A 16,051-nucleotide genomic window follows, 5' to 3' on the forward strand; every position below is an offset into this window, starting at 1 on the left:
TATCAAGGGCAATGGACCATGCACTGCTGGTATTGTCTGTGGCTGAAGGCAGTGGTGCAGGGACCAAGGGCAGCTTGCTGCCCTAGACAGAGGTGGAGTGGAAGCCAAATGAGGGGCAACACAACACCACAAATCATGAGTGCAGATCAAAAGGCCTTCACACCATGGGAGCTTCATGTCTGGGTAGAGATCTTGCTGTGTCTGAGCTGCATCTGGAGCTGGGGAGGGTGTGTGGGACCTACAGGGGAGGACATGGTGTAGCATTCCAGGCTGGCACGGAGGGCCTGGTGGAAACTGCCCAGAAGAAATGAGGGCAATCTTACATGTGGTTCAAAGTGGATTGCATGGATGGAATATATGGCTCTAAGCAATGAAGTAGTGAATTTATTTCAACCACATAGAGCTATTCAACTTGTGAAAAACATTAGCTGGATTTTGATCACTCCTTTTTTTCTGAGCTACTGTGGTGCTTGGGCAGAACTTCCAAGTTCATAATTTCCCAAAAAGTTCCTATATTTGTTTTCCTTAGACTTGAGACTTCTTTTTAAAAAGAAAATCTGCCATATCCTTCAGCTGCAAATGATTTAATAGCTCTTGGGTTTGTGCGATCTGAATATTTTCTTGTTCTCTTGCTTTGCAGCTGTGACCTACTTAATTACAAGCAGGAAACAAACCCCAGAATCATTAGACTTTCTGCCTGGCTTGAAGAAGGGGAAAAAATAAAAATCTTATGGTGTTAAATACTAGGATGTCCTTCTTAATAACAGGAAGTCAAGCTCCAGATAGCAAGAAGGAACATTTGAATTCTTTGTGCATCAAGAAAGGAACAGCAAAGAGTTTATGGGTTTTATTTTTTATGGCATGGATGTTTTGGGGGCAGGGGAAATGACAGCCGCTTCTAACAGCCAAAATAGGAATGAGTCATAGATTTCTAAATCAAGAGCGTAAATCCTCTTTGTTTTAAGTTCTGAACAGCTTCAGTCTGCTCTGTCCATAGAGACAATGAAGTGACTGACTTGCTGCTTCGATCCGACAGCGTTCAATCTATTTTATCCTCTTTTCAGGAAGTACGAGCAAACAAGCCACACAGTGAGTTAGGATCCCCCATGGCAAACATCAGGTTGGAAAACAGAGCATGGGAGAGTCTGATTAACTTCTCTTCACCTCTGCAGGAGTGTGGGCCACTATTTATACCCCTTGAATCTCAGTACCCCATCTGGAAATGCTGGTGTGCAAGCAGCTGTAGAAAGCAACCAGAGAAAAAGAAGGCCAGGACTGCCAGCCCCTGAGACTGACTGTCCTACACAGCCACTTCAGCCCTCTTGTCCCTGTTCATCACAGCCCTGGTAGCTGCTCAATAGAACAAATCTCCCTGTGCATCATGAGGCAATAGAAGCTGATATTTGCTCAGGGTTTTAAACCAGCCAGCAACAGAAGTGCAAGTTATCCTCTTCTGTCAACTGTGCATGCATTATCACTGCAGATGGCATGGATCCAGTGCTGTCCTACAACAAATGGAGATTTTCCATTAGCAGGAGCCACAGGGGTCTGCGTTTTGGGAGCAAACAGGGTAGGGGTCAACTCTTATGCTCTATTGAGAAGGCTTAACTGGTCCCAGCTGGGAAGATTTTCTCAGCAGGAAGATCTCCTCCACTACAGAAATCCCCCTCTGTTGACTCCTGCATTTCCCATCTGCAGATTAATTGTGCTGTGGCAACAGAAACAGCCCAAAGAGCCCCATGACCCAGCCCCAGTGCTGATGCCATGAGTGAGTGTGCACATGTGTGCACACACAGGGTGTTGGGGTTTTAGCAGCCTGGTGTGGCTCAGTCTGGGACATCCCCTTCCTCCATGGGAGCCTCCCTACACACACTTAGCAGCACCTGGATGTGTACAGCACTACTCCCACAGGCAGCACACATGTACATAGGCACAGGGAACATTTATTTACCCACAATTATGCTCATTTTGGTAATCAGTGTAGGAGCTTTCAACACACAAGGTATATTATTGACCCAAGATACCTTAAATATTTCAGCTTTTTGCTGCATAACTCCCATGAAACATGACCAGTTGGCTTTCTAGTTGGCTTTCTAGTTGGCTTTCTGACTTATTTACTTTTTAATGTGAAAGTTCCCCTGAGATTTCATATCACCTGACAAATGACAGTGAATTAATCTATTGAGGGAACGGAGACCCATAAACATATGTGACTTTTCTAATATTGCTCAAGAAAGTGATTACTTTTCTGGAATCCTCCTCATTTTCACTCTGAAGGTTATATTTGACCTGCTTATCTTCCTCTCTGTCCAGTGACAATTACATCCTAACCAGCAATATCAGTATTTACTAGCAATGATTTTTTATAAGGAGCTTTGAAATAAGTTAAATATGCGTTCTTTATCTTAGGCAGGAACAGGCTTTCCAACCCATAAGCAAGATCAAACATGAGAAATCTGGACCACTGATTTTCTAAAATATGTTCCCTTTGCTCTCCTTCGTTCTCACCCTTGTCTGTGAACAGAAAGGACTTTGTATCAGTCATTGAAAGCAGTGAGTGTTACCACTGGGTTTGAATCAGGCAGATACTTACATATCTTCGGGATAAGTTGCAAGAAAATGTTGTGGTGCAATGGGCCAGTTGTGCTGTGTTTAGGATTGTTTTGCATGGAAAGCAAGGCTGCCCTTCATTAAGGCTGCCCTGCAGAACTGCAGTCTGGCTGTTTGTGAGCCACCAGTTTTGTCCTTTCTCACAGGCAAATAGTGCCAGTTAGGGGACACCTGCAACGTGAAAAAATGTGTCTTCCAAACCACAGCCCTCAGCCAAGGCCATTGGGACATCTTGATCATCACCTGATAAAGGATGGGAAGCACAAGATAAATATATAATTCAAAATTATACAAACACAGATGTAACAGGGGAGCCTCTCATAAAGAATCATGGAAAGGTTTGGGTTGGAAGGGACCTTAGTGATCATGTAATTCCTGCCCCCAAAGGCAAACACTTTCTCCAGCCACCAAAGGAATAATCAAAAGCTTGAAACAAGAAGGATGCAACTGCACATGTGTGTGACTTGTTCTGTGGGCAATCAGGCATGTTCAGTCCTCAGTCTGAGATTCAGTGCCCACCTGATGGGCACATAGGTTTGTCTAAGATTTGTATTGTTTCACCCCTTAACCTTGTCAGAGGCTATTTTAGACATGGGTGAATAACATGGAAGGAAAACAGCTCAGCTCCCGGATGAGCTGTTCCCTGTTCATACATGCCTCACAAACAGGGTGTGACTTTCTTCTGTTTTCTTCTTGCCAAAGTAATTCTCCTGAGCATTTCTGCACATGATAGCAGAGAACGGGCTGAAGATGAACCTTGTGATGGGCATGTGCAAGCACGTGCTGCTTTGACTGGAGAGTCCAGTCACAGGACATTACAGTGCCCAGAGGGATCAGAGTTAATCATAAGCTTGGGTTTCCAAAGAGAATAATCGTATTTAAGATCTCACCATTCACTTTCTGTGGCTGTTCTGCACTATTTCCTTAATACATTGTCCTGACCTACATCTCCTCCTGCAGACTCATTCACCACAGTGCTCATGGAGAAAGAGGATTGAATTGCAAATCTCTGCACAATCTCTTTCACGTTTCTGCATAGTAGAAGTGAAAATCACTTTAGCTGGTGGAATATTAGGGACAAGTACAAGCCCAGCTTTATAGGATTCACCTACTTTTAAGCCTTGTTAAATCACTAACACAACTTACTTTAGGAAATGAAATGTGTATGATTTGAGAAGATGACATACTCTTCTCTATCAGTCAATAAAAATCTCTCTAGAGTGGGGACACAGCCTTACACAGATGGAGCTGCTGTTTGCATAACGATAATACTTAGCACTACCAGAGCACTTTACATTTTCAAAGAGCTTTAGAAGCGTTATGATCAAGGTGGATGACTGGAATAGTAAATTTTCATTCTGTTATTACTGTGAAGCAGCAGTTCATTTCATTATGGAACATTTTAGGCCATATGGACTTGTGAGAACATCTTGAGGAAATTGGCCAGGATTTCTGACTCATGATGTTCATCCTAAAATGCAACCAGCAGGGAAGTCTTCAGTTTCTTCAATGGTCTCTGCAGGAAAATTTTAGGGCTGTCAATGGTGGCAGACCGGGGGGGCACGGGGAGGCTGTTCATATCTGTGGTTTTGGAACCATGTGGAAGGTGAGAGTTAGCAGGCAACTGAAGCAGTGCAGGCACAGGCATCATATTTGCATGGGGCAGCAGATATTTGGGCCAATACTTCCAAGAACAGTTTCTTGTCTAACAGCTCCAGAGAGGTGAGCTAGGAGTGACTGTGCCTCCTCTAAAAGTCTGTAAAGGTTCAGGCATGATCATTGCCTAGATTCTGTGGCCCAACCAGACTGAGGTCACAGATTTTTAGCAATCCAAAACTGATGTAGGGCCAACTCTTAGCTGATCAAAGCTCTCAGCAGACACAGTATGGACATCTATACTTTACTTTCACTCCTCTTAAATTTGCAAGTTTCCTCTGCCTAGAGCATAAGTGCTGTATAATAGCCCTGAAGATCTCAGCATTTGCTTCTACAAATCAAATGCCTTTTAAGACCCTTCTCTCAAATATTTCCTTATACAAACAAAGTACAAAAGTACAAGAAATAAATCTAATAATTTGCAGTCCTTGCACTCCAGGAAGCTCCCAACTGGACACACAGACTCTTTCCATGATCCCTCCTTGGGTGACAGCAAGGTCATGTGTCAGGGGAAGGACAAAGAAGCCCAGATGAGTCAGCAGGAAGAATGACAGCACCTTGATTTGGGTGGAAATAGGGCACTCAGAGACTCAGGTTCTCAAGTAGGATCTGGTGCACAATGACCATTTGAAAATCTTGGGGGACTCTGTGGTTCAGTGCTGATACAGGACAGAGGTCTGGGCACATGTGAAGGGAGAAGGGGGCTCCTTATCCATGTGCTTGATAACTTGGCAGCAGGACATCCCTTACCTGCTCCCATTGTATCAGATATGAAATTGATGTGCCATTAAGTCACAAGGAGAAAACTGTAACCAGTTAAATATCTCAACAAAGCATCTCCAACACATAAAAGCATGAAGCTGTGACACAAAAGGGAGCTCTGACAACATTAATCCTCTTTACATTATAGAGAAATAAAGATCAAAAAGGGTTGTGAATTTGAAATAGAACCTAAAACACCACATTGGACTGGAGCTACAGGGACCACTGGAGCCATGTAGGGAGCAGAAACAGGATGTTCCTGGTATGTCTATAGCAAACTCAAAGGAAATTGCCTCCCACCCAGAATATCCTTCTTTCAACACACCCAAATACATGCACACCCAGGATGGGTTGTAGAAAGTTGTGGGTAGAGGTTCACTGAAGAGCATGATGGAGGGAGATGTTGAACTGCTCTTCCCAAGGCCAGAACACAGAAAGGTGAACATAGACCCATCTCTCAAGCTCTTGGTGCAGGCATCACCCACCTACACCAGTGCATGGAGGGGTTTTTTTGGGGTCTGCAGAGAGGAGGAGCTGCCTGCAGGGTTTGGGATGGGTAATCCACCCCCAGCCTTCAAGCCCCAGTGACAGTCCCATGAAACAACACAGCAGCTCAAGGGGGTTGGTTTTTTGCTTTTTTTCAAGGGAAGTAAGGAGCTATTTTTATATCCTAGTAACAGCCTTTGGACTGTCAGTAAAACGTGGGAGGTTTCGTAGTAAATGTTTTGGCTGACATTTTCTCAGAAACAGCGGGAAATAATCAGTGCATAATTAGAGAGGAAAAGACCTGCCAATGTCTACAGATCTATGTAGAGTGCAAAGGGCTTTTTTTTTCCTAATTGACCTTAGTGAAGGTGAGCATGTTTTATAGAATGATATGGTTTTACAGAAATTCCTCAAAGGGTACACGAGTGGAAGAGCCAAGTTACTAATTCTCAGGTTTTTTTTTTCCTCTCTTCTGCCATTCCCTGTAGCAATAACCTCTTCTGACCATTTTGGATAAGAAAGAGCACATTCTGTAATGTCTTGCTTGAGAAGAGCTCTTTTGGTAGAATATCCATTGACTCTAGAGGGAATGGGCTATCTTTGCCTGAGAAACCTCCACGGCTGTAATTCCCTTGTGTCCTACAAGGTGGATTGAGCAATCTGTACTCAGACAGCTTTTACCCTCTCAAAAATGCTATGTGTCAGGTCAACAGGAAAACCTCCACAGGAAACCAGACAATCTGCTCTAATCAGGAAGGTAAATCTATCCACCAAAATGTTCACTGGGCCTTCTCTAGACTCAAGTGACTCCTAAGGAGACTGTTCCAGTCTATCAGTTAAATAAATACATAGGAGAGCTGTTTTCAGAAAGTCTGATTATGTCATCAGCCAAGTGAAAAGGCTCCTTCAGAGCTACCTTCATCTGTTGAGTAATTACCGAGTTGGGACAGGGGCTGAAAATCTCCTTTCAGCCATAAGGAAAGACTTGATGCACATATGGAGCAGCTAATTTTAAAACTGCGGTATATTCTCCATTTCCCCTCCTCTCCTCTTTCCAGAATACCAAAGGGGTTAGGTCATATCCCAGAGCAATCACTTGCTATGGCTTCTTTTTCCCCCTCTGTTTTCCTTTATCAAACACATTTCTTTTTTTTCCCCTCTTGTGCTCTGAGGCAGAGATCTTGTATATCAAGCTATAGCCTGGAGAACATATTGTCTAGTCAAGATATATATATATATGTGTGTGTGTGTATGTATATATATATATATATATATATATATATATATATAAATATATCTATATATATATATAAAATTACTTTTTTACAAATGATGCTTTATAATGGAGATGTTCCTGGTCCCTTGTCTACACTGCTGCTAACAGAAGCAGTGTGTTACTGAGTTTAAAGGCAGGAAAATAACCAAGAGAGGATGAGCAGAGGGAGATTACAGCAAAGGCTGAACAACCAAGAAAACTGGCAGGGACAGAGAAAGCAGGAAGGAAAACTGCACTTTGCAGAATGCAAATGCAGAATACTCCTAACAAGTTTAAAGGAAACATTATTACAATTTTATTACCATATTTTATGAAGCTGCTCTAAAAAGAAAGTCCTGAAGAAGCAATTAGGCTGAGAACATGAATTTTGCAGCTGTATTTTCCTGGCCCTCCACCTGCCCTGTCAATGAGCTGAGGAGCGTCCTTGGGCCATTATCGTGACACACAAGTCTCTTCAGGTCCTTCAGTCCTCAAAGAACTAATTATGGATGGGGTCATGGTGGGACAGACCTTCAGAAAATCAAGCAGATATTAATATTCCTGCTTCTTCCCCATCCAGGGAGTTGAATCAGGGAAGACATTGAGGCTTTTTGGAAATGATGCTAAACCAGCAGTTTTAGGAGTTCAGTGTGTGCAGGTCCCTCATGATTTCAGCTCAAGCTATCCTGCCTACCCCTTTGAAAAATGCCTCCTAGGAAGTGCCTCCATGTATGCCTTCTCCAGCTGCCTCCTGTCTGCTCCCTCCAAATCCTGTGGCCTTTTAGCACACATTCTTCTGAAGGGAGAGTAAAATGAGTGACAAATAGCACTGACAGGCAGCTGTCTCCAAGGGTGCTGGCTGGCACTGTGCCTTTGATATAAATACTTCCAACCTCAGTTTCCCCACCTGGTGATTAAATAGCAAGAATAAGCACTCACTGAATTTAGTTGGAAATGTCTTGCAACTTAACTCCATGATTTTGTGGTGATTTAACTGAACAGCAAAATCCTCATCTTGATAATGTTTTTTGTCCTCACCGGACCACTTCCCTCAGCTCAACTTCCCTCAGCATCAATAGATGTTGACAGTATTGAAGTCTCCACCCAGACAAGCTGCTCCCATGGGGAAACAGGCAGGGCACAGATATCTTCTCAGTACTTATTTTAGGAAGGGATGCCAGGAGTTAATCTTTGTACCCATAGACCAAAAAGGGTGTTTTGGCATCCAGTTCTTCTGGAATTTCCTCCTGGGCTTGTTCAGATGAGAAACACCCTTATGAATGTGACCTCACCAAGGGTTAAAAATATCTCCACATCAGCCAAACAAGACTGATATTAAAAGGTTATCAACTTTCAAAAATATCCCCCCTTGGGTAAAAAAGGTGCTTTGCAGACTGTTGCACGATTCTCATGTAAAGATTAAGTTCCCTTACAAGTTCAAAACATAAAAAGGCTCCAGAAAAGACAGCTGGGTGGGAAAAAGAGTGGAGTGTAACAATGCAATGGTGAGTTAACACACGAAATGAAAGGATGAAATGTTTCATGAGGCAGAGCCGTCTTCTCAGATGTTCTTCGGGAGTGTTTGAAAGAGTTAAGTCCAATAGTGGAATGTCTTGGGAATGTTGGCAGACGGAGAGTGAGCAGCTTTTTTCTTCCCTCTGGATGGAGTCCCAGCACTGAGCATGCAAAGTGATGACTTTGGATCCGAGTTTGCTTCTTGGGTCTGCAGCAGAGAGCTGGGAAGTGATGCAGTGTTACCAAGAAGTCCTTTGCAAGGGATGTGCAAATGCCTTCCTAAGTCAGGAGAGGTATTTTTACCTCTTCCTTACTCATCCTTGGGTGCAGCAGGACTTGCTCTGAGAAGAAACACAGAGGGAGAAACCACATCCTGCAGGGCGTATGCAAAGGGAGAAGGACACATCCCCAAACAGTTTATTTTGGCTGCTGGTTTCTGTTGTCCGTTTTGGCTTGGTGGTTTGTTGGTTTGTTGGCTTTTTTTTTTCCTTCCTTTTCGTTCTCCTTCTTTGATGGAAATTTCAGTGACTCTTTAACCTTGCATCTCACAAGGCGCCTTGGGATTAGCTGGTTGCCTCCGAGCAGGGAATCTGGGGTGATTCACACAGGGAGCTGGCATGGCTGCTGTGCTCTTTGGCTTTGAGGATCTGCTCTACAGCTGGGACAGCCTGTTGTGGAGTCTGACATCCCGGGCTCTGAGGACTTGCCGCTTTGGAAACCTGAGGGTCCTGCAGCTCATGCTGAAGCCATGGTGCATTTCCAGAGACGTTTATCAGGTAGGGTAACAAAACATCAGGCCAGACCCCCAAACACCAAGGCTGCAGCGGGAAGACTCCTGCCAACCAGTTTAGGTCCTACACAAGCGGTGGGACAGAGGGGATGTTGTGAGCAGGGGAGGTGTGACAGGAGAAGCATTTTGGTTTGGAGGATGGTCATGGGGTCTCCCATGGTGGAACACAGTGTGGGAGGGGAACAAGTGAAAGCAAATTAAGGTTTAATTTGTTATATCCCCTTTCCTTGAGTTTTATATTCATAGGTACAACCTCAGTTTTTCTGCATCCTAAGGCTGTCCCTACAGCTGCATAGGAATCATTTATAATCTACCCAGAGGAAAGGATGCCTAAAGGCACCTAGTCTGTGGGAAATGGGCATTTGCAGAGGGTTTTAAGCTATAGTAGTACTAATTATCCCTGAGTGACTTGTGCAATGCCTTCTGACTGCTTCATCTTGCAAAGTCCCAGGCATCTGACTGCTTAAAATTTCTGGTTTGCTTGATGTATGGTTTATGTGGTAAAGAGAGCTTTGGGGCTTGGATGACTGGCTTCTCTGTAGAGTTACCCTAACTGCTTGCAGCTTGAGGTGTAGTGACACAGCTCTAATAAACTGTGTGTGTTTCTGAGACTGATTAAACTGGGTTAAACAAACTGAACACCACAGAAGGAGCTAGTACTGAATGTCACTTTGAAAAGCAACTCACTCCAGTCCATAGGTGAGTCCAGGTTGCAATGTAAACCCAACAGCTTGTCTGCTTTTTAAATCAGCTTTAGACAACTGAGTCTAGACATTTATTCTGCTGTGGGGACAAGCCCATTACAATATTTATCATCTCCACAGATTTGTCTAATGCCGGACACTGGAGTAACTGATTGGTATTTGCATTTGGAAAATGGATTTTCTGCTACTCCCATTTACTTGATATTTTGCTTTTCCTGTGCTTTGGAAGTCTCCATGTGTGAAGCCAAGTCATACAGAAGGCAACAGATTAAAAGCCTGTAGAAATTGTGTGTGTTGGTTAGAGGAACACCAGGGCAGGGGTCTTAGTAATTTCAGCAAACTTTGAACCAACTTCAAATCATGCTCTGGTTTCAGCAGACTTCAGGAATAGATTTTATGGTCATTGGAGTTCAGCAAGCATGGGCAGCATTTTTATCATAAGTGTTTATTCCAGAAGATACCCACAGCCAGTAACTTTGAAACCTCCCCTGAGATATACCACTGGGATGGCTCCAAGTGAACCACGCTGCCCTCCCTGAGCTCTGCTGACTCTTGCCTGGGGTAAGCCCAGAGGTCAGTCTGTGCAGAGGCTGCCCATGGTGTGGGGCTGCTCCACTCTCTCTTTGCAGCTTGTCCTAGGAACCTGAACCTGAAGCCAATCAGTTCACATGGGCCTGGGAAAGGGGAGGGGAAAGCTAGAGGGCTCAATGCTGAACCTCATTTTTACCCTCCACTTGTGTAAAATCATCCTCAAAAACTAAGGAGTTGGTTTTCAGGTGTGTCCAGATTCTGATTACTGATAATGTGTCCCATCCTATGCACCATGCATCAGGGAATGCTACTGCCTGTGAAGACTCCCAGGACTGGTGTTCTTTCAGCAGATTTATGTTTCTGTGAGCACTTTTTCCATTGCAAAATGCACATGCCTTGAGCCATCCCCCATGGCATTATATCATGATCCTGGCATGTTATTCCCCTTTGCTAGAGTCACCAGTGAAATGGCACCAGCAAAGGTGCCTCTCTTCCCATCCAAACAAGCATTAATACAGCCTGAAAGACGCTCACCAGTCAGGATGAAGAGTTGTTTGTTTCTCAGACAGAATCTGTGAACATCTGCAAAAGCTCAGTAAAACCACGTCACTTTGTTTGTCAGTGCCCATGAGTCTGCAATTCTTTGGAGAGGATCTGAAATGCTGGGTCAGGTACCAGGGGAACTGCTGCTGGGTGGAGGTTTGTCAGAAAAGGCATCTCATAGCTCATCACTGCAGAGTTCCAGCAGCAGCAGTGTTATTAGCAGCCAGCATGAGTTGATAGCTAACTCCACATTTATGTATATTAATCCTAAAAGCATTTCCTCTAGTAGCCAGAATCGTCCAATTTAAATGCTGGCAGGGTATTTTAGTAGAGTATTGCTTGGACAGAAATCCTTACAGTTTAATCACTTCCCAGAGATAGAAACTTCTTCCACTGCTGATTATTTAGATGAGCTCTTGACTATGCTGGTTTTTGATGTTACTATATATTAATCCCTGTTGCTACTGCACCTTGAGAGCAAAGCAGACCAGTGTAGGACTTCTGCCTGGTACCAGAACCAGAAAAACCCTATAAAGAAACATTAAAGAGAAACATTTGTCAACTTTGTAAAATTAAGCCATGCTTTTTCATACTCTGAAAAGTATGTTTTGTGTTTTTCTTTGAGTTAATCACATCTCAATGCATCTCTGCTTCTGGTGCCTTTTGCTGAAACAGAGTTGGGGTTAGCAGAGCAGTGTAACACACAGCCAGGTTCTGGCTGAGCACACTGCTGGGCACACAACACGGGCGAGAACCCAGCTCCTCCATCAGCCAGCATCAGGTTGTTTAGGTACGGCTCTGACTTAGATAATTTTTTTTGTATGCCTGCCCCAGTCTGTTGTCTCCACCATACAAACATTCCAAAACTTGCCAATTGCCTTCTACTGTTCCATCTACAAAATTTATAAAAACTAAGACAACATTGTACAAATGTACTTCCAATACAAGAGGCAATGGGTTCTTGGAAACAAAATAAGTTCCAGGCATCAACGTTATCAGTGTAATTCCCTTGTTTATGATGAGAGACTTTACTTTCTTTGCTCTCAGAAAATCAGCACCAATGCTTTAGCAGAGATAAATGAAATAGTTTTGGGGTGATACTGACTGCGGTGGTTAGAGTGGGATCTGAAACACTTCCATCTTCAAATCCAATCTGACACAGCAATTGGAAGTCTGGACTTGCTCAAGCTGCACTCTGAGCAGCAGTTGTTATAAAATTGGTTAAAACGATCAAAAAATTCCTTCATTCTTGGTCTCCAGACTGGATTTGTCTCAGGAATGCTGAGTGACTCCATTTTTCACTGTCTGTAAGCAATGCTTTGGTACTCAGGCCATTGAGCAGTACTGAGAGCTAGAGAATTTTGGTACTCTGAAGGGTACCATCATCTGTTTCAGACTGCATTTCTTTCCCAGCAAATAAATCCTCCCCCAAGTCTGCTGTGATTCCCAGGGACACATTTGTCTGCTCAGTCTAAAACAAACCTCTTGCCTTTATCTGTTTTCAGTGGGGCTAATATTCACCAGTTTCTCTATTTTAATTGTAATGAACACGTGCTATATTTTAATTGTGTTTTGTGATCCACCTTGTGGTTTTTTTGACTGCATGATCAGAATTCATTTGAAAAAGGAGGTGAACAAATAATAAACTTCCAGTCGAGGCTCTCAGACAGTCAGTTGTGCAAGATGTCACCCAGCTGTCGGATGTATTTTTACCAATGCCCAGATGTCTGACTGCCCTGACCTACTAAACAAATGGTCCTGTGAACTAACACAGTGCCTGCTTTTGCAGAAATACTCACATTTCAAGAAGTACTGGGGGAGGGCTGTCTTATTATTATGGGATAGGCAGTCAGTTCTGCATTTTAACATCCAGAAGATAATTCACTATTTATTTAATCTCCAAATCCATCAACAAATGTTTTAGTTTCCCGGCTATGCCTGTGCAATGTCAAAGAACATTACGCAGTGTAGGACCTACATCTACAGTAAAAATATGTTTATGTGTCTTAACTGTTTAAAATCCCACCGACTGCTCCTACCAAGTCAGAGGCAGACTGGATGCAGAGCCATCTCTCAAGGATACCACTCACAGACATTTAATTCCTCACTCTCTGTGGACAGTAGTGCTCTGTACTTTTTACACACTGCTTCTTATCCACCAAGTGCTTAGAAAGACAGTTAAATAATTTTACTGCTCTAGATTCTGAGGCAGAATTGGATGAAATTACTCACTTCAGGTTAGGGGCACAAATGCAGAATTGTCTGCAGTACTTCACTGTTCCCCAAATTTTTTGCCAGTTACAGGCAATGGAATTAAGGAGGAGGTGAGATGTAGAATTTTGGGGATGGATACTAACCTGAAATAAGGAAGAGGAAAGAGCTTTTGTTGTGCTGGCAGATATGCAAATTCATGGAATATTCTATACTTTAGCAAAAAGTTTAATTATGGCTATTAGGAATAAATTGTTGTATATTAGGGATTAATTAATTACTAGGGATTAATTCTTCACTAAGGGATTAATTCTTCACAGGTTGCCCAGAGAAGTTGTGGATGCCCCATCCCTGGAAATGTTTGAGGTCAGGCTGGATGGGACTCAGAGCAACCTGGTCTAGTGGGAGGGGTCCCTGCCCATGGCAGGGGGATTGGAACTAGAGGAACTTTGAACTTTCTTCCAAACCAAACCATTCTGCAATTCTACTTTCCAGATCCTATAATTTTCCCTGAGGAGAAGGTGTGTTTCCCACAGAATGCACATTGCTAGCCATGGGGTGCTAATAGTTTTCCCGCAGCTGCCATGGGCACTGGGGAGTTGTCCTGGAAGGTTTTGGGGTTTTCCCCCATTCACCTGGTGTTTTGCTGGCACCCTGCTGGGTAGTGCATCAAAAAAGGGACAGACTGTTTGCACTTCATGGTGGGATGTGAGATATCCCCACAACCCCATGTAACCTATGAGGAAACATGGTCTTCCTCCTCAGAAAGAAGCAGTTTGGAAATTCCATTCTTATTTCAAATTCATCATTCTTCACCCAGCTTGCCTTGAAGACACTATGTTTAAGCAAAATTAAAGATTCAGGAGGAAAAGCAGCATTTTGCATGCCTGCCCTGTTCTTGTAAAAGGCTGTGCAAAGCAGTTTTGGGCAAGAGGGAGGAAGGAAAGGGCTGAAATGTTAAACACATCATTTCAGATTGGCAAAATTTCCAGGTTTTGATTTATAGCTTCATCACCAAGTAGATTAATGTGGAATTCAAACACAACCAGCTCTTTGCTTTCCTTCCAGGTCTGACATATTAACATTTCCCATTAATCTAGTCAGCTCCAGCATGATGAAGGCTGAGGAAATGGGGGATTAGGCATGTGGGAGTGTTGGCTGAGCAGGGAAAAAGAGCTAACAAAATTCACCTTAGTTAACTAACTAAAGTAGGGAGCATGGGACCTTGTTCAGGTCTCAGGTTCTAGCTGGAGCTGTTTCTGACTCCCTTAAAGATAGCAAACCCAGATTCTTTCTCTTCTGGTGCTGGGCAGAGGGGTTTTCACTGGGGCTGTTGACTTTGTGCTCGTAAGGACAATGGTGGAGGTGGGCACTGGTGCCCCCATGGAGCTGAGCTCAAAGGGCTCTTTGCTGACCACTGCCCTGTTCTCAGAATATTGTGATGCCCTGGTGCAGCTGGGGTTCAGGAGGTTTCAGGCTCTAGGCTTGCAGTCTACCTAATTCTCAGTTTTGTTGGCAGGCAACTATGACTTCTTTCCCCCAGCACTCTTTGCTGATCCAGTCCACAGTCTCTGGAACTGCCCTGGAGACTTCTCAAACTTTATTGCTACATATTTAAGCATTTATGACTACATATTTAAGCATTTATGAGATTTGAACTGCTTGTCTTAGGAAAAACAAAGAAAAAAATGAAAACACCCAAACCAACAAAAAACAAAAATCACAAAAAATAAATTAAACTTAAAAAAAAAAAAAAAAGAGAGAGGGAAAAACAACCATCTACCCAGAGCTGCAGAAAGGGCTAATGAGCCTCACATATTTCCAAAGGCAGCTCAGGAACCTTTGGCTTGCAGAATTTCTCACCCTATCTTCATTACAGGCAGAAGCAAAAAGGGTTAGACAGCAAGAGGAGGGGAAAGTAAATACAAATGCTAAAAATTAATTTTTGCCAGAAATCACATCCAACAGACAAAAAAAAAGTCTGTGGTGATACCTCAAGCCATTTCCATTTGAGCTGTCTATGGAGAAAGTACAAGAAGTGTTCACTAAGTTCCCACCCCCAGGTATCTTTATAGCACACTGTAAAGTTACCTTCAGCATTTGATACAGATTTCCCCTGCCTTTATGGGCCTGGGAAGGGCTGGGACAATCTGGTAGGGTCTGTGCCACTGCCACCCCCCCACTGTAACCCCTCAGAGCACTGATGTCGGTGGAGGGGCAATAATCCTTTTGCCTCCTGAACAAACACCTACTCCACTCAACTGCTTATGGGGTCTCATCTCTCCTTCCACTGTCCCCAGGCAGCTGTGGGGCAGGACAAGAGGCACAGGGCTTTCCTCAAGGGCAGAGAAAAGCTCTAGAAGTGTGCTGGGCAGTGGCTGAACCTGAGCCATTAAATCACATCATGGATTGCTGTGCTACCTTCCTGCTAAATCCAACATGGAGCTGCACCAGGCTGGGGCTTGTGCTCACTAATTCTAAGCAAACACAACACTGGTGTTTTCCATGGGCTGCAGTTCCTCCAGTGCTGCTAGAAAATGAGGGGGACCTTAAACCAACATTGACCCTCCTATGTGTCTTTACATGAACTTTTAGGGATGGTAGAAGGAGACTGAGTGGTCAAGTCTCATGACTGAGATTTTTTTTTGTTCAATAAATACAGCAGCCTCTTAAAAGAGGAGATGTATTTGGCATTGGTCTTCTCCCCTGTGAATTCTTCCAGCCTGCCTCCCTATGAGAAACCCTCAACCTCCAGTTCCAGTCTGGCTGCCCCTGTTTGGAACATGGGCAAAGTCTTTCATGGTGTTAAATCCTCCCCACTAATAAATGGCTTAGGATTTCCACCAGCTTGAGCAGACACAAGTAATGCTGAAATGTTCCTAGACAGGGTGGATTTGAGTCTGTCCCAAAGCCGAGCTCTCTTGAAGTCCACCACCAATGACTTGGGTGTTCTTGCACCATCTTTGCTTTAGTCTGCCAGAGATAAAA

The 16,051-nt window shown here is 43.6% G+C and overlaps 1 protein-coding gene across 2 annotated transcripts in view; it reads left to right on the plus strand.

The window, feature by feature from the left end:
• The window catches only part of FRMD4A (FERM domain containing 4A), a 190,244-nt gene that overhangs the window by 11,345 nt on the left and 162,848 nt on the right, over positions 1 to 16,051 (plus strand). The window contains exon 1 of one of the 2 annotated variants that reach the window (XM_062491676.1): positions 8,689 to 9,060. The exons of the other annotated variant lie outside the window; for it this stretch is intronic. Coding sequence (XP_062347660.1) covers positions 8,902 to 9,060 — 159 coding nt within the window. The 5' untranslated portion in view covers positions 8,689 to 8,901. Of the gene's footprint in view, positions 1 to 8,688; positions 9,061 to 16,051 lie in introns of those variants that run through there. 2 annotated transcript variants of the gene reach the window in all.

The sequence above is a fragment of the Cinclus cinclus genome, chromosome 4 (genome assembly GCF_963662255.1).
Source record: "Cinclus cinclus chromosome 4, bCinCin1.1, whole genome shotgun sequence".
Lineage (NCBI taxonomy): Eukaryota > Metazoa > Chordata > Aves > Passeriformes > Cinclidae > Cinclus > Cinclus cinclus.